Source organism: Pieris napi, chromosome 16 (genome assembly GCF_905475465.1).
Source record: "Pieris napi chromosome 16, ilPieNapi1.2, whole genome shotgun sequence".
NCBI classification, from domain to species: Eukaryota; Metazoa; Arthropoda; class Insecta; order Lepidoptera; family Pieridae; genus Pieris; species Pieris napi.
In genome coordinates this window covers 2,176,496-2,198,460 of record NC_062249.1, presented here as the reverse complement: position 1 = coordinate 2,198,460, position 21,965 = coordinate 2,176,496, and the positions used below count along the sequence as shown (strand labels likewise).

Below are 21,965 nucleotides of genomic sequence, written 5' to 3'. Positions count from 1 at the left end.
TATTTGAAGAAGTCTATCAAGTCTGAGGATGTGCAATTATTTAATCAATTACCATCTCAAATTAATAATATTAGCTTGTTTAACCAATTCAAAAGGGCATTAAAGATACATATCAGAATGAGCCTAGTAGACTAAAATTAGGACGGCTGATGGCGACGTGTATCTCGTTCGTATATATTAAGTTTCTCATGTAAATAAAATACATTCTTTTTTGTAATGAGAAATAAAATCCTTTAAAGATTATTTTGACTTTATTGCGTTGATACCAAATTCAGAAGTCGCGGCGGCTACTGAACTGACTAAAGTTTGTAGACCGAGGCTCTCTGCGATTAATACATATCTTAAATTTTGACAATTTGACATTTGACAATTCTAACTTTTGCACTTTTAAAACAAATAACACTTAAAGCCTTTTTAATTCAACGCATGTACGTGCTATAATGGTGCCTTTTTTCAGGAACTGTAAGTGCAATACGGCCATTTTCCATAGAAAGTACGTGTTGGCGTCTAGACATCATAAAAGAGATGCATTTGAGTCGCGCATCAAATAACATGTAAACATAATTATTTTAGCCGAGTGTTTTGAAGTAATAATCTCAATTACTTTCTTATAAGGAATAAACTCAATCTTGACCAATTTTAATAATTGTTTTGCAATAAGAATGCTAATTATATTTTCAAAAGACTACAAAAATAATTTCCACGACAGGTTGTGTCCATATACTGAACGCATGTCCCTAACTATGTTTGACTATGAGAAACGGAAAAATATTTACTGGTACATACAAAATATCGAAATTGAAATATTATACATGAAAGTATTTTTAAGCCATAATGTATAGAATAGACTGCAACATTATTACGACGTAGTACTTTGAGATCATGATAACAAATTTAGCCGCTAAGCTCAGAAAAATATAAAGCAAATATTTTTCTTCATAATAACGGTAATTTTATCCAGATATGAAGTCAGAGAGAGAGAGTGTGAGCGTGTGTGTATGTGTGTGTTGTGTGTGTGAGTTCAGAGTGTTTAAAGCTGCCAGCTATAAGCAAGCAATTTTGGGAGTTTATCTATTGTTGTCTGTGGTAATTGAATGCGTTTTACCCGGTATTCTACATACACAGACACAGTTATGTAAATTTAAGATAATATGGCTTGCAGATTCATTTTACTGCTATTCATTGAAAGGCTTTATTGTATAGTAGGCGATTTGTTGGCATATTGATGACATTTGCGAAACGCTTGACCCTTAAGAATGCCATGCCACATTGTCTGCTGTTATTTACAGATTTTTCATAAGAAATTTTATAGAACTTTCTTTGAGTAAAGAATTTGAGAGAGAATGTTTCTTTTCTCGTGTTTATATATCATTTTCACAAATTAGCTCTTAACTTATTTATTTATTAAAATGTCCAAAACATTATGACCTTGTTTGTTTTCTGTTTATTTTCAGACTATCGTCACGTATTCAAATTACAAAGAAAAAAGTTGTAACTCACGCTTGTAAATCAGTTTTTTTATACGAAAAAATTCTGACAAGTGATAAAAATTACGGATATTTCTGCGTATTTTACGATCAGCGAAGACGTGTGTTTGGATTTTGGGAATAATATTTGGGTTATCGCATATTTATACACTATTGACCAAGTACGTCAGACGATTTTTTGTTTCACGTTTATTTTTACCTCAAAAGAACTCGTGATTTATGACAAATGTAAACACAGCTCCGCCCGTGAATCATTTACGATAGTTTTAACCTTAAAGTAATTTTTTAGATTTAAATCGCAATTGTAAGGGTACGATACACTTGCCAAGTCGTATTAAAAACTCCAAATTTAAATTTAGAACAGGGTGAATGAACGTAGCACTGACCTCCTTTTTGCGTGACGTTGAATGATCGTAGTCTGTACGAGTCTTCGTCTGGTTCCTCCTCCGCAGATGGCTGGTGTGGTTTGGGGACATCTAGGAAAGCGTTGGACCGCCTTGGTTGGCTGTGCTGACCAGCTGGCGGTCTGCGCCTCGCGGACGCCTGCCTCCGCACTTGTGGCGGAGTTTCTGCTTCGGCTAAACGCGGTTCGGAGCTATACCTTGCCCTGGTCTCTTTATCTAACTGTTGCTGCTGTTGCTGTTGCCGTCTTTGTCTTACAGAGCGTCCACCAGTTATCCTGGCCGATTGTGATCGTGCGGCTGGTCGTCTTCGAGGAGCTGGTGTGGTTTCTATAGGCGCAGCCAGTGCTTCCATACTCGCGGAAGCTGGCGCGCAGATGGATTGTGAGCGCTTCGTGCGTCCGTCCGTAGCCATGGTCGCGACGTTACTGAAGCTGAAACTAACGCGGTGTACCAACTCCAACGGGTGGGAAAGCGCTGCGAGACACGAGAAAAGCGGAAGCTTTGGTTGAATATACGCTATCAGACATATTTTCTTTTAAATCTGAAATTTTCACTGTAAAGAGGTTTAAAATAATATTAATATAATAATGTTTATTAATATTTTGTAACACTAGATAGCAATTAGTATTTTTGGAAAGAATATTTTAGACCAACACAAACTTGATTTCAGAAATCAAAGACGAATCAAAAGCGAAGAGATTTGGTAATTTTTTTTTGCAACTCATCTAGTCTCATTTTTTACGCAGTATGTCTTTAAATGAAAGAATGAAAAATTAAATGAAAGCTCATACAAATCAGCACTTGTGTCTAAAAACAATTCAGAGCTTTCTAAAAGCGCCTTTAACGCTGTCTTAGGAAAAGTTGCCTGAAGCAGCTCCCCTCGGCCCGCGCACTTGTTGCATCTGAAAGACCACTCTTAATGCCCACTAATTCGTGTCAACATTTCTCAATGAACCTTTGTTGAACTATACTATATAAGGCAAAAATTTAAAAACACTTATGTTACTACACTCTCAATAATATTCTCAAAGCAAGCTACATTAACCCTTAATATATGTTAGAGCTTGTGTGCTTACCACGGTATTTAGTAATTGGTTTGAATTTTAATGCCCGGCAACGCGAGCCCTCATGACTGAGATTTATTATTTATTATTATTTGTGAAAGTTAAAGTTAAAGTAATTGTCTAATACAGAGTAATCCCTAAGTAAGACTTATTTAAATTATATACTGTACCTGCGTCAAGGGAAGCTTAAACCTGGGAAAGGTTTGACTGATAATATAAATCTTTATCGATAAAATTCTACTGTACGTCATTGAACTCCTCTTAAACGGGTGGACCGATTTGAATGAATTTTGTATTCGTTTGGTTGGCGACCTAGATGGTTTAGATTCACAAATCAGCTCGGCAGATGGCGCTGCAGTCGGTATCTAGGTCGTTTATCTATATAGCAAATAAACAGCTGGTATATATATATATATATAATATATATATATCTTCCGTGCATGTGTTCGTAATGAAACTCCGAAACTTCAGATTTTGAAGAATTTTTTAGTGTTCAAGTGGAGAATGATTTACATTATTAGATATTATTATGTATGTAAGACGCATCTACAGGACAACGTCTGTCGGATACGCTAGTATATACAATATATATACTTTGCATTTGAATAGAAACACAAAAAGTTGACATCACGCACAAATCACTGACGAAATTTTATTTAGTCGAAATATTATGGTCAGTAAAATTAATAACATATACGCTACAATGCACATAAAATGATCTACAAAATATGAATTTTTCTTGGCAAACACATTTGTGTATATGTTTTTCTTACCCGAAGTGAAACTGTGATTGATAAACCCGTAATAAATTGTTAGAAAACTGAAATTTCTGTTTCCCAACGATATGAGAAATCGTTCAATAAATCATGTTTACATTCATAATGATATATTTTTTAAATTAACTATGTAAAATTGGGCGGATACTATAAATTAGACTTTTGAACGACAATTTAAACCAAGATAATTTGTTTAGTTTTTACAGAAGTTTCCTTTCAAATATACCAATAATAAAACAAACAAATAACAAACAACTTTACAAAATTTCCTGTCATTACAATCTATAGATATTGTTACAAAGACGGGTCAAGAAATAACACCGAAGAGTTAAAGTGAGAAAATAGTGAAGACAAGCGATAAAGTACTGTGTGAAGTGTGTACACACACTTTACTGTAATTAGTGACAGTATTTTGTGTATGTATTATTTATAGTAAATTAGGTTAGACTTAAATTACCGTTTAGTTTTAAGTTAGGCTAGATCGTGATGTCCCGCGGTTTCTCAGTGAAGAGACGATGTATTTAAATAAACATAATTGTTTTATTAAGACTCATAAAAAAGAACTCGAAGTGGTAAAGAAAAACAAAGTTTTTATCGTAATCAACAAAATTTTAAATGACTATACACCCACTAACATTACTTTCACTGAAATAAATCAAATTCAGTAGCGCAGTTCCCGACGCCCTCATAATCTAATTCTACTTAAGTATAGAACCAATTACGGTAAAAAAACATTGAGCGTTGGGGGAGTGCTCGGTATAATTGACTTCCACAAAATATTAAAAGTGAAGACAGCCTGGCAATATTTAAATTAAGACTAAAAGACCATCTCTTGAGTGACCCCAGTTCTCTACGTAAATGAAAGTTCACCCAAGTCCTACTTACGCTAATTCAGCCTTGAAGCTCTTCAATGACCCACGACGTGTTAATTGTATCTTTAGTATATAAGTTCTCATGTAAGTGACTATTGTCTGTTATGAGAATAAATGTCTTTAAACCTAAGATAAAACTAGACTAGATCGTGGCTTGAGAGATAGTAGCGAATAAATATTTTTTTTTATAAAGACAATTCACACCAATTGACCGAGTCCCATGCTAAGCTGGTGAAGCTTGTGTTATGGGTACTAGGCAACGGATATACATACATATTATAGATAGATAGACATATAAATACATATTTAAACACCCAAGACCAAAGCACAACACCAAATGCTCATCACATCGATGTTCGTCTCACCCGGGGATCGAACCCGGGACCCATGGATTCGCAGTCAGGGGTACTAACCACTAGACCAACGAGTCGTCATTCTAAACAAATAAATCTCTTACTTTTTAATAAACAGTAGAACTAAAAAGCATACAACTTTTCGTAATCAATGTCTGTACATCAAAAATAGTTTTTAGAAATGACGATTCCACATTACGTCACGGGTAATAATGCCTTAACTAGAATGTATGTTTAGCTGCCAAATAATCTATGGGTCATTGCCAACTGATTCTTAGTACTTCATGTATACAAAGAGATTATATTAACATTACAGTTTTTTTAATTATGCAGAATTCGTTTTCTTAATCGGCTATGTACTACACATTTTTGTTTGCTTCTGCATGTGAGACATACATTCTTCTTCTAATAGAGTCATCTCCTTTGAAGAGTTGGCGATCATCATAGCTACTTTAATTTTTAATGCCACACTTCTGAACACGGTCCGTTTAACCAATCAGAATCTAACCGCATTACGTCTTACATTTTAGATTGTCACCCCACACCACCTGATACATCATATTTAATAACATGGTAGATAGTTTGGTAATGAAAAGATAAACGTTTGTCATTTGTTTTATATTCAGGAAAAAAAGGGACCGGATGGGATGTCGTTGATCCCTTGGAAAATGGCATGGGCTTTGGTATGGGATGCTACTTTTGTAGAGACGTTTCCCCCGGACAAGCAAATATGCTGGGGCGGCCGCAGAGCAAGCGGAAAATAATAAACGTCTCAAATATAACTTATTTCCTCCAACTTCGATTTTGTTTCCTTTGGAGTAGAGACTCTTGAGCCATGGGGTTCAAATGCACAGACGCTAATTAAAGATTTTAGTTGGTGCCTGGTAGATAAGACCGGTGAATAAATAAGTATCGCAATACAGCGAGGTAATGCTGCCAGCGTTAAAGGTACATTGCAACAGGGACCAAACTTTTTAAATTTGTTGAAATTTTATTTATATTTTTTTTATTTTTACGATGTAGGGTAAGAAAACAGTAAATACTGTATATTTGATTTAAGGACAACGAAAACAAAGGATTAAACGTGTTAATTAAGGAAAATCGTAGAATAATTGAATTAATATACAATTGTTCTACGCTGTACAACCCTAGAGGTGAAGGTTGACGTTCGAAGAAAAACAAGAACAAACCAAGATAATATATTAATAGCTATTTTATTAATCTTAGTATAATTAGTAATGACATTTAAAATGAATAAATACGGTATAATAATGTTAAGGATTTCCCAAAAAGTGCCTCGAACCCAGCGGTGGACGCGTTTGAAGTATTTAGAATTTTTTTAAAGTTTTGAAATAGGCTGCAAACGGGCAGGAGGCTCATCTGATGTTAAGTGATACCGCCGCCCGTGGACACACTCAATGCCAGACGGCTCGCGAGTGCGTTACCGGCCTTTTAAGAATTGGTACGTTCTTTTCATGAAGGACCCTAAGTCGAATTGGATCGGAAATTCTTAATAAACAAGAAGTTGTTAATTACAAATAATATTTTGCTAAAATATCTATACACACATAAGTTAGTTAATACCTCTGCGGGGAAATAGCCAAAGAAAATATATAAAAATAATACACATACACACATATACACATACATATTTCGATGTAACAAAAGCATCTTAATATTATTGGTAAAAATACTTACACCGACTGTGGAAGTGCAAAAAAACGTGATTATATTTTGTTATTCTATCTAGAAGTATAATACCACTCAATACGTCCATGTTATTTTTATACTTATATAATATGGTAAATGAAAGTGATCTTTTTTTAATTCATTCAAATTATATCCAGTAACTTACTATTTTATATCTTCGTATTTCAGAAGAAATGTTCTTTAAAAATTGAATAATTTCTGTATTAATCGAGTTCTGCAATCAACCATAAAGTATTGTTTTTTTTTTTGTAGACCCCGAAGTTGTTATGGTCCGAATATCATGAAATTTAAATTTTTACCCATACATGGGTTTCTTCAACGGATTCAATTAACAATAAATCATTATTTTTAACACTTTTAAAGTGCATAGAATATACGAGTATATGTTGACAAAACATTTAAGATGATACAAACCAGAAAAACCTGAGGTCATTACCGCGAAACGTGGAACAAAAAATACATAGAGAAGACATTAAAACTATATTATAATTAGTTGTAAGTTAAGTCAAATCATTTATTTCAATTAGACCACCTAAAATGACACTTTTGAACGTCAAATAAAATATATAGATGATTCTAGTTATAGTAAAAAATGTTGTAAGGGAATACAAATCTATGTTATTAGTAATCATAATTGTATATAAACAAATATTTATTTAGAAGAAACCTAACAGCTTACTGATTTTTTTTTGACGTGACAACGTCTTATAAATCGATGGAGCCGGCTGCACGCACGAAAAAACATAACTCATGCGGCGTTACCTCGCTCTGAGGCGTTCCATTTAAGGCTAGAAGTGCAAGCGAGAGCGCGAAGCGACAGAGAGGCACAATCGGACTCCGCGCTCTTCAGCGTTCGACATCTGTCTCTCTCCTACTTGAGTGAGCGATTCGTGACGTTGTCACGTTCAACTATCGTCAGTAAACCGACTTTACAGACAACCGATTTAAAAAAAATATATAAACGCTAATTAAAACGTTTACGGACTAAACAATAATATATACAGATACAATGCAAGTATCGTGTGTGTAAATAAAGCTTTTGTGTTAAGATCGGCTTGATTTAGTATTTACTCCGCTGCGGACCGACCCAAAGTGAGTCTTGAACTCTGACTCTAGGGAATGCCTTCGGCGATGGCGTTCTTCCACTTGCCAATTGTTCAGATATAATGGCCGATTTACATTATCTTAGTGTTTAGGAGAGTATTTTAGTACAAGTTGAAAGGCAAGTTCTTTAGTGCTTTAGTGCGTTGCGAGTGAACGTTTACATTTCTTCCAGTAGAGTATCATTACAGCGCCACAATGAACGCGCAACGACGTCGGCAAATACGCTCTATTCTATGCAAAATACTAACTGTAGTTATGGAACAAATAGAAGACGAGATTTTATTCGAAATAAATAAACTAAATATAAATAATAAATAAAGCTAAGCTAAAAGCAGTCCGTGTACTGCTTATAGTCGTATCTCAGTATTCTTAAATAATCGTAATGCTGTTTCCAACCAATCTATTATTAATTGAGAGTGTAGAGAAGACCATCGACCTTAGTGTGATAAAAATAATATTTATACAATAATTAATTCAAACCATTATTCAGATAATATACCAGACATTTAACCCCACACAATGTGAATTTTTTGTCTTATTTTATCATTACCTATAAATAACAAAAATCTCATAAATTAAGGTCAAACTTAATTCTTTCAGGAGTGGACTAATTTAAAGAAAAAACTTTTTAACCGGATTATATTTAACATAATTTTAAATTTAACAGACGTTTCGCGTGCTTTACAGCGTGCGTGGTCACGGTGACTGAAGTCAAAAGGTGTTGGATGTCAAAAAGTATCACAGCTGTAGAAAAAGTTGCATTATCTGTATTTAAAAAAATGTTTAATAATTGTAAATTTATAATAATACATAACATTAATCCGGTTAAAAAGTTTTGTCTTTAAATGTGTAAAGGTTATGTCAATAAAAGACAATACTATTTGATATATATTTATTATATGTATTATAACTTGAGATACGAATAAAAATATGGATTAACTATATTTTGTCATTTAAAGTCATTATATATTAAGTCGTTTATATATCGTCCTATAAGTAATCGTAAAAGTATTGAATAGCTATTAAAAGCTTAAAGTACGTTTATAAGTAACGAAATTCTAGTTTTATTAAGTTAATATACTATTCTACTCATTTAATTTAGTTATGAATATTATACATTTATTTAAAAAAAGCCTCCTGTTAGATCAAACTTGTATGTTACACACGTTGGAACAAAAAAATATGCACAGTACTTTAATTATTAATAACAGCATAACAACTCCATTAGTTTTTTTAGATAATCAAGCGCAGATTGAAAGGTTTTCCTCAGTCCGTCATTGCACTTGCTAGCGGACGGACGTCATCATGAAGTTAATTTTAATTTTAATAACTATAATATACAATGTGCGGGCCTACACCGTTCCGCCGGCAACTTTAGAAGCCATTTATCCCAGAGGATTGCGGGTTTCAGTTCCAGGTATGTTAACTTGATCAATTACGATGAGTAGCGTCTTATAATTACTGTGGTGGGAAAATTCTTCGTTAACATCGCCTACTTGGCTAAAGCTAAAATTTATTATTATATTTACTGTCCGGATTTTTTATAATTAATGAATCTGAATGTGCCACTTTGTTTGCAAATAAACGCTTGATTGTTTATTTATTTTAATACTTAGAACTTATGTTCAGTATAAGTAAGTAAAAAAATATCATTTAAACCAAAACTATAATTATTCGTTATATATACACTTAATATTTGAAGACATAAATACCCACAGTAATACCAATAGTTCTTTCAATATACACGCGCAAACGCAGCATCGCCCGAAACAAAAACACATCGGCAATGGCGCTCAAATTAAGATTTTTTTAAATAATTAATTGAAGCTACCGCAAATATAAAATTTTAAAATTAAGGTTTAAAAAAAAAATTATTTAGGTTATATGCGGACCTTAGTTAAGATTAATTGATTAAGTAATTGGTTTATTTAATTATTACCTAATAACGAAATTTCACTAAATTCTTCATTAATGTCAAATATCAATTTTAATTGGACCCAATTAAGATGGAACTTATTAATTTAAGAAAAAATCTTAATAAAAAGATTTCATAAAATCTTGAGATTCTTAATTCTTTTCCTTTTTGTTACAATTAATATTAAACATGTAATATTTTCTATACAAAAATGTAAGATGATATTGTATCAATGTTGCTTCAAAGCATCTGTTTGCCTATTTATAGTCGCACCTAAACATATTATAACACCCCATAATAGGCACGGGCATTTCCGCATGTCCCTGATCACTTCTATCGATCATTATTTCGCGAGGAATCATAAAGGCCGGCAACGCACTCGCGAGCCCTCTGGCATTGAGAGTGTCCATGGGCGGCGGTATCACTTACCATCAGGTGAGCCTCCTGCCCGTTTGCCCCTGTTCTATAAAAAAAAACCCAGGGTGCATTAATCGCCAAATTTGTATAGGCTACCTGTACCTTTCGAAGTCAAGACTTTAGATTAGGACCACGTTTTTAAGAGGAAAATCGTTTCAACGGGCGATACTTAATATTATCGTAAAGGTTAGAATTTATGACGATGTTTTGATCTGTTCTAATCTACGAGTTTTATACATGAGTGTCCCGCGGTTTCAACGATTAATTTAGCAACGGAGATGTGTAGCGAGTAGTGAGTAGCAAGATGATGTGCAACCTTCGTCTTATTTGGCAATGGTGCTTTAACCTTTTTAGGTCTGGGCCTCAGATTTCTATATCTGTTTCATGATCATTTGTCAATCTAATAGGCAAGTAGGTGATCAGTCTCTTGTGCCTGACAGACCATCGACTATTTGGGTCTAAGGCAAACCGGTTTCCTCACGATGTTTTCCTTAACCGTTCGAGCGTAACTGGGCACATAGAAATAAAGTCCATTGGTGCACAGCCGCGGATCGAACCTGCGATCTCAGGGATGAGAATCGCATGCTAAAGGTTAACACAGCTCTCCTACGACCTACATGCGTAATTTTTTCATCTTTCAAATAAATTAATTACTGGTCCATATAGATCTCAAATAAGTCTTGATGCTAATAATTCATAAAAGTACATCAGTAGGCCTCCTATCGAGTACTTCGAAAACGTGTAATAAAAATAAAACTCGTTTATTTTTTTACAAATGTAGAATATTCAGCTTAGCTTGTTGTATTGCTTTTTCTTAAAGTTATGTATTATTATAAATTTATAATTATTTAACATAATTTTAAATTTATCCGACGTTTCACGTGCTTTACAGCGTGCGTGGTCACGGTATAGTAATAATTAATAATTGCTTTTTCTTGTTATTATAATATCCTAACTTCCTACCATTGGTCGGAACACCGTCCCGGGTAAAGGCCCCTATCAAACCAAAAGTGTGTGATACTATTGCATAACTACAAACAAAAAACGACCTTTTTAAAATGCATTAACAATTTGAAAATCTAGGTTTATTTGTACTAAAACATTTAATAGACATAATGGTTAAATTATTAAACTTAATGGCAACCTATTATAGAACTCTTTATACTGAATAGTTATGTCCAAAATAATATATCTATAAGCCACAAATCTTAAAATCTAATATTAAGGCCAAACGGGTTTTCACGAAAGATGTAAACAAGTTGAATGGACTTATAAGTCCATAAAAAAATAAACACACATCTACAACAGCACACATACAACGTAACAGGCTCATGATAAATACTTAATTAAAAAAAAATATTGTACCTATTTTATTAAGTTTTGTAACTTTATTTCGCAAAAATGTAATTTTTTTACTTAGCCTATCTTTTAAGTGGCTGACATTTTGCTAACGAAGGATCTAGAGGAGATTGTTCGCTTTTTCAAAATAAAATCTTAATTAAATAAATAAATATTTTAAATTTATTTTTCTAATTTTTTAATTTTTGTCTCCATGAAAATCTTCCTCAGATTTTAAGGAATAAATAATAAAATACTCACAGATTTAAATAGCCACATATTTTGCAATTCATTTTTATTTATATAGATTTGTCACTATTGTGTAATTCTTTTTTGGCTTGACATTGAATGTATTAAAAACGCTATAGATTATTAAATAAATAATATTGTTCCTTACACAGAGAACATATGGTTTTTATATGGATATAACAATGTAACCATGGTAACAAGGTATCTTTAATAGACGTTTTATATCGCAGTAGTTTGTGGATACGAAATAGGATCAATGTATCTAAGGTTAATGATACTGGGAATAAAGAACGTTGAACTACGAATAGTCAATTCATCATACAAAAAACTCGCCTTGGAAACTTGTTTGGGCGTAGTTTTTTCTTCGTTAATTTGATAATTAAATTTTGATGGATCCAATTTATGTTTGGAATAAAAACTAATTCATATCGAAATATTATTATCTGAATGTTTTTTACTTCCTTGATATTTTATTGATTGATTAATAAGTATTTTATTAACGACTAGTGACATATAGCGACTTTGTAGGACTGCCTTGCGATTCTGTAACTCACTTTTCGAACTCACTTAACACAACTTACTACTGACTACTTACTACTGACTGCTTCACGACTGATTTGAGCGCGACCGCCGCTGTGAAAACCGCTGTGAGATTCGAAAAGTGAGACCTGGACTGGACCGTTTTTTTAATATTTTGGAAATAAATATAGACTATATTACCCAAGTAGAGTGTAAAATTCTAAAGGCTCCTTTACGCCGAGTCAACAACGTGCGACATTGCCGCGTGCTACACATTGTGGAATGCGGCACCTTGTGGCATGCTACAAAAGCATGGTAAAATAATTTTTAAATCGATTTAGTACTTTTGGCAAATAGGTTACAAACATACATAAATACAAATCTTTTCTCTTTATAATATTAACTAGCTGGCCTGGCGAACATCGTACCGCCTAACAGTCGATTCTTTATTTTTTTTAAATACTTATTCTGCTATTCGGGACACCGGTCTAGCTAGTAAGATAAAAAAAAGAAAGTTGATAAGACAACAAATACATTATGTCAAAAAATAAAAATTTACCTTCCCGGAACCCCTCCACTAACACTTGAACTTTATGATATGGTGTTAAAGTTTAAATTGACTTTTAAGTATTATTACGAATATTTTGTATGGGAATATAGAAAAGTGTTGTTTTTAGACTTTTTCACTCAATTTTTTTAATTTTTCTCTCCGTAAGAACCATCCTCGTACTTCAAGGAATATTATAAAAAACGAATCAGACAAATCGGTAAAGCCGTTTTCATGTTATGTCGTGACAACGGAAAACGGGTTTCATTTTTATATATATAAGATAGAGATAATTACTAATCAATATTTACTTCTCTAGATGATGGATTTTCCTTATTCGCTTTTCATGGAAAACTCAATGAGGAAATGGAGGGTCTGGAGGGGGGACAATGGTCACGTGACATCACGAAACCCAAAAACGGAAAATGGTACTTCAGAGATAGAAATGCCAAGCTGAACATTGGAGACAAAATCTACTTCTGGACTTACGTAATCCGAGATGGGTTGGGATATAGGCAGGATAATGGAGAATGGACCGTTACAGGTAATTCAAAATAAATAATTTAATTTCACCAGCAGGCTTACTCTGTAACGTTTGCGAAGTGTTTCGGACTTCGACGTTGATTACGTCATGATTTTTGATAAATAAATCAATGGCCTCAGATTTCTGTATCTGTTTCATGATCATTTATTAATCTAATACTGCCTACCAGACTCGTAATCGTGCTTTGTTTCATGTTCCTCACATTAACACTAACTATGCAAAAAACTCAGTTTTGTATCGCGCAGCCCGGACATACAACGACCAATATTTAAGCCTTGACCTGTTTAAGCTGTCGCGGAATATGGTTAAAAGGAGTATTAAGAATATTCATAGCGCAAAATCACCTGCATCATGAGCATACCCCACATACACACCTTCACGTACTTACCCTCACTTTTACACCATCACACAGCACAGCCAAATTAGGTATTATTTAGTTAAATGTATTGAATAATGTTTTTTTTTGTTTGTTTGATTTTGTCAATTTTTGAACCTTTTTGTAGTAAAATGTATTATGTACTCCATCTCTGGCTATATTTTCAGTGAAACTGTTTGTTATTATATAGTATATATAATTTATGTTAGCTGTAGGATTACGAAATAAATAAATAAATAATAGGCAAGTAGGTGATCAGCCTTCTGTGCCTGACGCACGCCGTCGACTTTTTGGGTCTAAGGCAAGCCGGTTTCCTCACGATGTTTTTCTTCACCGTTCGAGCGGATGTTAAATGTTAAATTTTTGATACCAGCAGTTTAACGAACGAATTTGAGTACATTTTGCCAATGTTAAGACTCATGTATCACGCAATTTTGTAGTACCATTTTATGAAATAGCCGGCTAAAGAGATCACATTTTTGCATTTACTATAACATAACTCTCTGTTCCTCATGGACAGGAGAATCATGAATACCAGCGGAGTATCGCATTATCCGAGGCCGAACAAGGGACATTGCGGAATACTTTTATACTAAAGATTTTTTGAAGTGAAACTTCTTTAGAATCGTTTTGATTTGAAACCGGAGGCAACGGAAAAAGCGACAGTAAAAAGAGACAGACACATAAATTAACAGGATTTGGCGGGAGAGAGAGTGAGATAGGAGGCATTATACAGTGTATAAACTTTAAATTAGTGTGTTTGAACATTTTCTGAAATAAAAAAGCAGATTTGATGAAAACTAAATAAGTAAGTCAAGTAAGTAGTTTAATTATAAAATTAGATTATTTATCAATTTTATTTACAAATTATTAGTTATAGAAACTTTTTGAAGTGAAAACTTCGTACTACACTTAATTAAAAGTTTATACACTGTATAATGCTTCCTATCTCATTTTCTCCCACGTTGGATCTTGTGAATTTATTTCAAAATTTTATTATTTTAGTTTTTACCAAATTAAAGATTGATATTAAAGTTATAAATAAAAATGTAACATTAAAATATATATTTTTTAAAGAAAAGATCCTACATTTAGATAGAGAAAAAGTCTAATTTACATATTTTAATTATAAAAACTTTGTTTTTGAAGGTTTCACTTCTACCACGTGTGAATTGGACACATGATTTTTTTTTTGTTTTAGAATATGTAACTGAAGACGGCAAACCAGTGGATCCAAACAAGTTGCCACCACCAACACCCGCACCCACGCCCACACCCACACCCTCCGTCAATACCCCAATATACACTCCACCAGTGACAAGACCTGTAACACAAAGCAGCTGCACTATATCTCCTACTGTCGTGAGAGGTCTACAAAGCGTTTGCGCTGGTCAGCTGATCTTCAGCGAAGAGTTTGACAAGCCAAACGTTAGGGACCTCGTAAACTGGGAGGCGGAAGTCAGATTCCCGGAAGAACCGGTAAGAGTTAACATAAATATCACTGACGACAATTTTCAAAATACTTAAATAGTATTTTAAATAAAAAAACGTGTGTGTACCTACACGTTTTTTTTCGTTAGAAGTTATAGGTACTCCTTTGGAGTAACAACTTCAACTTCAGGGTGTCGGTTTTTTGTGACGGTGTGCGCGCATTGTAAAAATTTACCCTCATCATTTTTCCGCCGCCAAATAAAGTATAACTTCAAAAACATTATTACTAAATGTATTTGCTTCTGTGTCTTTGATAATATTTCGGCAAACTAGCAGCCTATTGTACCTAAAGGCCGATTTACATTATCTTAGTGTTTAGGAGAGTGCTTTAGTACAACTTGAAAGTCAAGTTCTTTAGCGTAGCGTTTACTAAAGCAAGTAGCGTTTACATGTTTCAACTAAAGTACTATCCTAAAGCACTCTGCTAAACACTAAGATAATGTAAATCGGCCCTTACACAGTTCTCGATTATTTCATCGTATAATATGGCTTTCATACAATATTTTCCTTTACCGTACAAGCAGGTGTTAATTACACACATCAATAGAGTTATATCAACAACTAAGCTAAATTATTGCTCAACTAATGTTAAACATATATAGGAATCTTTGAAATATTCAACTAATTTATATACATAATTTATAATCTAATACAGTGTTCCTTTCTAATATTGATATATTTCAGGATTACCCATTCAACATTTATCTATCTGACGATAGTTTAAAAATGGAAGACGGCGCTCTAAACATCTACCCACTGCTGACTGAGAACAAGTTTAGAGAAGGAATCCTGGATGAATCGTTGGATTTAAGCAATACGTAAGTAGTAGTATACAAAATTTTTTTTTTATAAAGAAGTGTAAATTGTAGCAAGAAACCCAACGTTGAAGGGTATATAGGAAATTGAGGCTTTATTCTGAGATACCTTATGAAAAACTCTGTGCCATTTTGAAAGGCTCTCAAGCTAACTATAAAGAAACGTAATGGCGTCTGTATAGATGGACATCTATCAGTACAGACTAATAAAACAATATGAAACGTCACAAACATATCCAAAAATTAACTGCATTTAATTAGGAATATAATTTAAAATAAAAATATTTGAAAAATATCTATATGTATTAAAAATAAAGATTTGTATATTTATGTTTGTAACAAATAAACTACTAGACCCATTTAAAAATTATTTCACCATACCACGGTATTTATTTCCAAAATATATCATACTAGCGACCCGCCCCGGCCTCGCACGGGTGCAATGCTGATACTAAATACACTACAGAAAAACTGTGCGGCCGGCCGGTACCGCCGCAAACGCTACGTTCCGCAATTTTTAAATCTGTAATATCTTCGAAAATATTCACTTAAATCATAAGGTGTAGAGGGCCATATAGATCTATATTTTATGAACAATGTATTCAAGGTATTTAATTGGTTAAGAATTTATGTAATTATTTACGACATCACATTAGAAACCTCAAAAATAACAGTACTTCTCCACAATTTAATGGATGTTATTATACATATAAACCTTCCTCTTGAGTCACTCTATCTATTAAAAAACAAAATCCGTTGTGTAGTTTCAAAGATTTAAGCATACAAAGGGAAGTAGGGACAGAGAAAGCGACTTTGTTTTATACTATACAAAGCCGGTATACATCGCTTGCTGCCTTGCGATTCTGTAACTCACTTTTCGGACTCAGCGGTTTTCACAGCGGCGGTAGCGCTCAAATCAGTCGTGAAGCAGTCATTTTACAGAATCGCAAGGCTGTTCATATATATTATATGTAATTAATTTTCAGGTGTACAGGCACTATAGGCACAAGGGAATGTAACCGAACAGCGTGGGGAGCGCAAATCCTGCCTCCTGTATACACCGGCAAAGTTACTACTAAAAACAAGTTCAATTTTAAATTTGGAAAAATCGAAATAAGAGCCAAATTGCCTGGTGGCAATTGGTTGATACCAGGTGAGATAAAAATAGAATACTTTTAGTGTCTGTCTCACAATGTACGGAAAAGTTCTACATATTAAATTCCAAATTAGCTATTTATCACTTATTGGTAGGATAAACACTATTGCTGCGTTTCAAGGCTGTCAGATAGCGCTATTCGTCACATAAAGTCCATCATAAGTTATGAGTCAATGAAGTGAAAAATAGCATAATTTATGATCCAAATAATTTATGTGTTGCTATTTGATACTTTATCCATACATTGTGAAACAGACCCTTAACCTGAATAAGATCACTTGATAACATGGAGTGCATAAACAAACGTTTTTATTATCTAAAATATAACATAATAGACTTTCTCTGAGTTTAGCATATAGATGTTTACTATGGAAATTTTCTATCAAAAAAAATTAATAAACAAGAAATAAATCTATAAAAAGCCTCAAATTTCAAGTGATTATTACTAACATTCGTATCTCTTTAAAAAACATACTAAGCTAATATTTTCCTAACTTTTTTACCAGAATTAAACTTAGAACCCCACGATAAAGTTTACGGAAGCGCAAGATACGAATCAGGACTTATTCGCGTAGCATTCGCAAAGGGGAACCCGACCTATTCAAAGAAACTCTACGGAGGTGCAATACTCTCCGATACCGATCCATACAGGACTTATCTGATGAAGGAGAAAATTGGGATTGACAGCTGGAATAAGGATTATCATACTTACACACTGATCTGGAAGCCAGGTATGTTTTGGCTTTTTATTTAACATTCTATAAAAAAAGTTATTCTTAATTTAAAACGGAATTTTCGACGCATAGAAATGAAAGCTTTATACGTGATGAACTTAATGGTTGGCAACCTTTTTCACTGCGGCAATGTCGAAATGTTCGAAAATAAATAAATAATTTGTAAAACAGTTACTTCCTAACTATCATTTATTCATATTATGAAGATATTTTTCTTAGAGAATACCAATTTTTTGCTGTTCCGGAATTGTTTAAAATGATATACAGTAGAACTCCAATTATTCGAACTCCGACTATCCGAATCGCCGATTATCCGAAGTGCGCTATTATTCTTCCCCCCGCGAAGCCAGTAAGTTCCTCCAGGAAAACAATGAAGACAGCAACCAACAAAAATTTGGAAGATGCCGTGTTTAAATGGTTTTTGCAGCAACGTTCTATGGGAAATCCGATTTCAGGTCCAATCCTTTGTGAAAAAGCCAAAATCTTAGCAGAAAAGCTTGGTTATTCATCTTTTAAGGCTAGTAACGGTTGGCTAAGGAATTTTAAATTCAGGCATGGTGTACCCGAGTTAGATTTGGCTGGTGAGAAGCTTTCAGCAGACTCTGCAGCTGCTGAAAATTTTATTGAAAAATTTAAAACTGCATCAAAATCCTATGATCCGGAGTTTGTTTATAATGCCGATGAAACTGGCCTTGTTTGGAAAGCATTACCAAAAACCACTTTGGCTTCTAAAAGGGAATCTAGTGCCCCTGGACATAAGGTCAGTAAAGAACGTGTCTCGAGACTGCTTTGAAGTGGATGGAGAGTCAGCCCGAGTGTGACCACTTGCAACTGCTCACCGTCAAGCGAATGCGTGACCTGGCTGCCCGAAAACGGTTGAAGACCGCAAAACAGCTTACATTGACGGAGATGTTTAAAAAACAATGATTTTTATTTCTAAACTTGTACATAAGTACATTTTATTTATATTTAAAACATGTGAAAATTTCATGTTTCTTTCATTTAATTCAATAAAAAAATAGTGCAATATGAAAACGTAGCTTTTATTCTCTCCAATGGCAATTTTTAAAAAAAAATCCGACTATCCGAATATTTGATTATCCGAATGGGTCCCGGTCCCCATTAATTCGGATAATTGGAGTTCTACTGTAATATTTTAATATGCCTAGTCTGAATTTCTAAGTCAACGGTAAAGTTTGTCTATTTTACCTTATTTTTTCTTAGAATACATAATATACAAAAATATGGCCTCAAATAGCACAAATATACGGTATTAACAATATTCTTAACACAATAATAAACATACCTAAAATCGGTAAAAATTTGTTTATGCAGTTGTACCTGTAATGGTGGCAGCATTTCCTCGCTGTATTACGATCAATAAATATAATAATATTATAATAACAATCATCGAGATGTATCAAATAATATTATGTATTCTGAAAATCGCAGAATGATAATTACAAACTGCGGTGCGTAAGGCGTCCGAAAATAAATAAACATTTTACTTATGTTCACAGATGGTATTGATCTACTTGTTGATGGTGAGCAGTATGGTTCAATACCTGCTGGCGAAGGGTTCTACCCCAGTGCGAGAGAGCACGCCGTGCCCCACGCAGCGTCTTGGCTCAAAGGATCCGTGATGGCACCTCTTGATCAAGTGGTAAGTGAATATGTGAAAATTGTTTAAAATACTTCTTCAGTATAGGGTGTGGGTATATATTTGTGTGTGTGTAACACAAATACATACCCACACCCTATACGCATTCTCTTTGTAATATTATTGTTTAGTCTGTAAACCTGTTGTGATTTTATTTTATTTTTTATCATATTTAGTAAGCTATAATATTTTTTTAAATAAATATGTGTATTAGGACATACACCGTATCTCCCTACATACAAATTTTTCTTTATAGGTAATAAGAAGTGTCTGAGACGTTTTATTTTATTAGACCTTTGTTAGTCTAACACGGTTTCATCATGATATCGTAAAATAAAGTGTAAATTGCGCTCGTGGAAAGATAAATCCATTGATGAGTTCAAAAACACCATTTTAAATGACACATAGGTAAACTTATTCAATAGTTAAAAATGTTTTAATATGCAGAATGAAACGAGGAAAATACAATTTTAATAAACGAACACAATCGTATCTCATTTACTCGTCTTGACGATCAGAGGGTATTTCATTTACAAAACAAATCAATCGAAGATAAGCACACGTTCGCCGCATTCGAGAGCAAAAATAATGAGTTGAGTTTGAGACTTGAGGTAGTCAGCGCGCAATGTCATATGTCAAACGTCAAATCAACTGATATTAGCAGAGGTAGCAAGCACGCAATTTTCCTCTAGACCAGTATTATAAATCTACAAAGTTTGTTTTGAATCAACTGATTCGAATTAAACAATTATTATTGTGTTGGAAAGTTAATTTATCTAAAACGGCTGTATAACTATGCTACGCTAATAAACTATGGGGAGTATAGCTTAATAAAAAAACAAGATAATTAATAATAAATAATAACGGCGATATCAATTAACATCAGGTGAACCTCCTGCCCGTTTGCCTCCTATTATATTAAAAAAAATATACAAAAATATTTACGATGTAATGTACCTACCGAAACATTTAATATAGTTTAATGTGATGTTCGACTGCACTATAGGTACGTCTCTTCTTACGACAAACAATTTTTTGAAACAAAATTGACAAAAAAAAATCTACCTTAACTTTAAACACTTTAAATCTTTTAATTTTAGAAAATAATAGTATTTTTTTATATTAAAATTGAACGAAAAAAGAAGTGATAAAACTATGTCTTTTATAAACTCGACATCATTTTTAATTTATTTCTTACGCAAATAAAAGATATTACAACAAAAAAGGTTTTTTTTTTAATTTTTCGAAACACTTAAATTTAATGTTTGATTTCAGTTCTACGTATCGTTAGGTCTTCGTGTGGGTGGAATCCATGATTTCGCTGACGCTCCAGACAAACCGTGGAAGAACCGTGGCAGCAAGGCCATGTATGACTTCTGGCAGGCCAAGAACTCCTGGTTTCCCACGTGGTACCAATCACAAATGAAAGTGGACTATGTTAGGATATACTCGCTGTGATTTTTCTAAATACATACTTTAAAGTCTAAGATTTTTGTAAAATAAATAACTGATTTTTATATTCATTTTTTTACCCTAAGCTAAGTGTAAAAAAAAGACTACAATACACTCGGTACAAATAATTTTTAAATCTAGACAATTTACAGTAATGAAACACAACTAACTTAGTCATAAATGTTCTATAAGCTATCAAAATAGTTTAAACTGAATATATCAAAATATTCTACTAATTGTTAAAAGTTAAACAGTCAAATTGCACTGTTTTTTCTCTGGCTTTTAATTAATAATCTCTTTTCTTCGCAGCGCACAATTTGACTAAAAGAGTCAAAAGAACACTTTAGTTAAAGAGTGCAGACTGATTTATGTTTCATGTATAATACCTTTGATTTGGGAAATAAATTACGATTTTTTTTTAAATAACATGAATGCTAGCTAAGATTAGTTTTATTAAAATGTCGGATGTAAATTGAGAAATCCTTCTTTCGACATAATATACTATATATTCATACCTGAGGTCGTAGGTTCGATCTCCGGTTGTGCACCAATGGACTTTCTTTCTATGTGCGCATTTAACATTTGCTCAAACGGTGAAGGAAAACATCGTGAGGAAACCGACATGTCTTAGACCCAAAAAGTCGACGGCATGTATCAGGCACTGGAGGCTGATCACCGACTTTCCTATTAGGTTTCTTTATTAATTATTTTGTTTATTAAAAATCTGAGGACAAGACCTAAAGAGGTTGTAGCGCCACTGATTTTTTTTTATTCTTTCAACATTTTCACGAATATATAAAATATTATTATTATTAAAACAGAAAGGTATTTCCGAAGTGCACCGAAAGTACCCATGATTTACTATGTTTAAAATAAAATGTTTACTACAAAAATCGGTATTGATATTATACAACTTGCCGCGTTTTAAACACATCAACTTATTCGATATTTAAAACGATACTTTTAAAACGTGTCAGACACT

The 21,965-nt window shown here is 33.3% G+C and overlaps 2 protein-coding genes across 2 annotated transcripts in view; one reads left to right on the top strand and one right to left on the bottom strand.

Moving 5' to 3' along the window:
* LOC125057126 (GTP-binding protein REM 1) overlaps positions 1–2,321 on the bottom strand; it is a 109,891-nt gene extending 107,570 nt beyond the window's left edge. The window contains exon 1 of the mRNA XM_047660607.1: positions 1,874–2,321. Within this exon, the coding sequence (XP_047516563.1) occupies positions 1,874–2,303 (430 nt within the window). The 5' untranslated portion in view covers positions 2,304–2,321. The remainder of the gene's footprint in view (positions 1–1,873) is intronic.
* Positions 2,322–9,025: 6,704 nt separating this feature from the next.
* On the top strand, positions 9,026–21,047 carry LOC125057124 (beta-1,3-glucan-binding protein-like). Its single transcript, XM_047660605.1, has 8 exons — positions 9,026–9,187; positions 13,075–13,299; positions 14,877–15,154; positions 15,851–15,984; positions 16,968–17,134; positions 17,644–17,868; positions 19,392–19,534; positions 20,807–21,047. Exons 1-8 carry the CDS (start codon positions 9,076–9,078, stop codon positions 20,987–20,989), a joined length of 1,467 nt encoding a protein of 488 aa, XP_047516561.1. The 5' UTR covers positions 9,026–9,075; the 3' UTR covers positions 20,990–21,047.
* Positions 21,048–21,965: the final 918 nt, after the last annotated feature.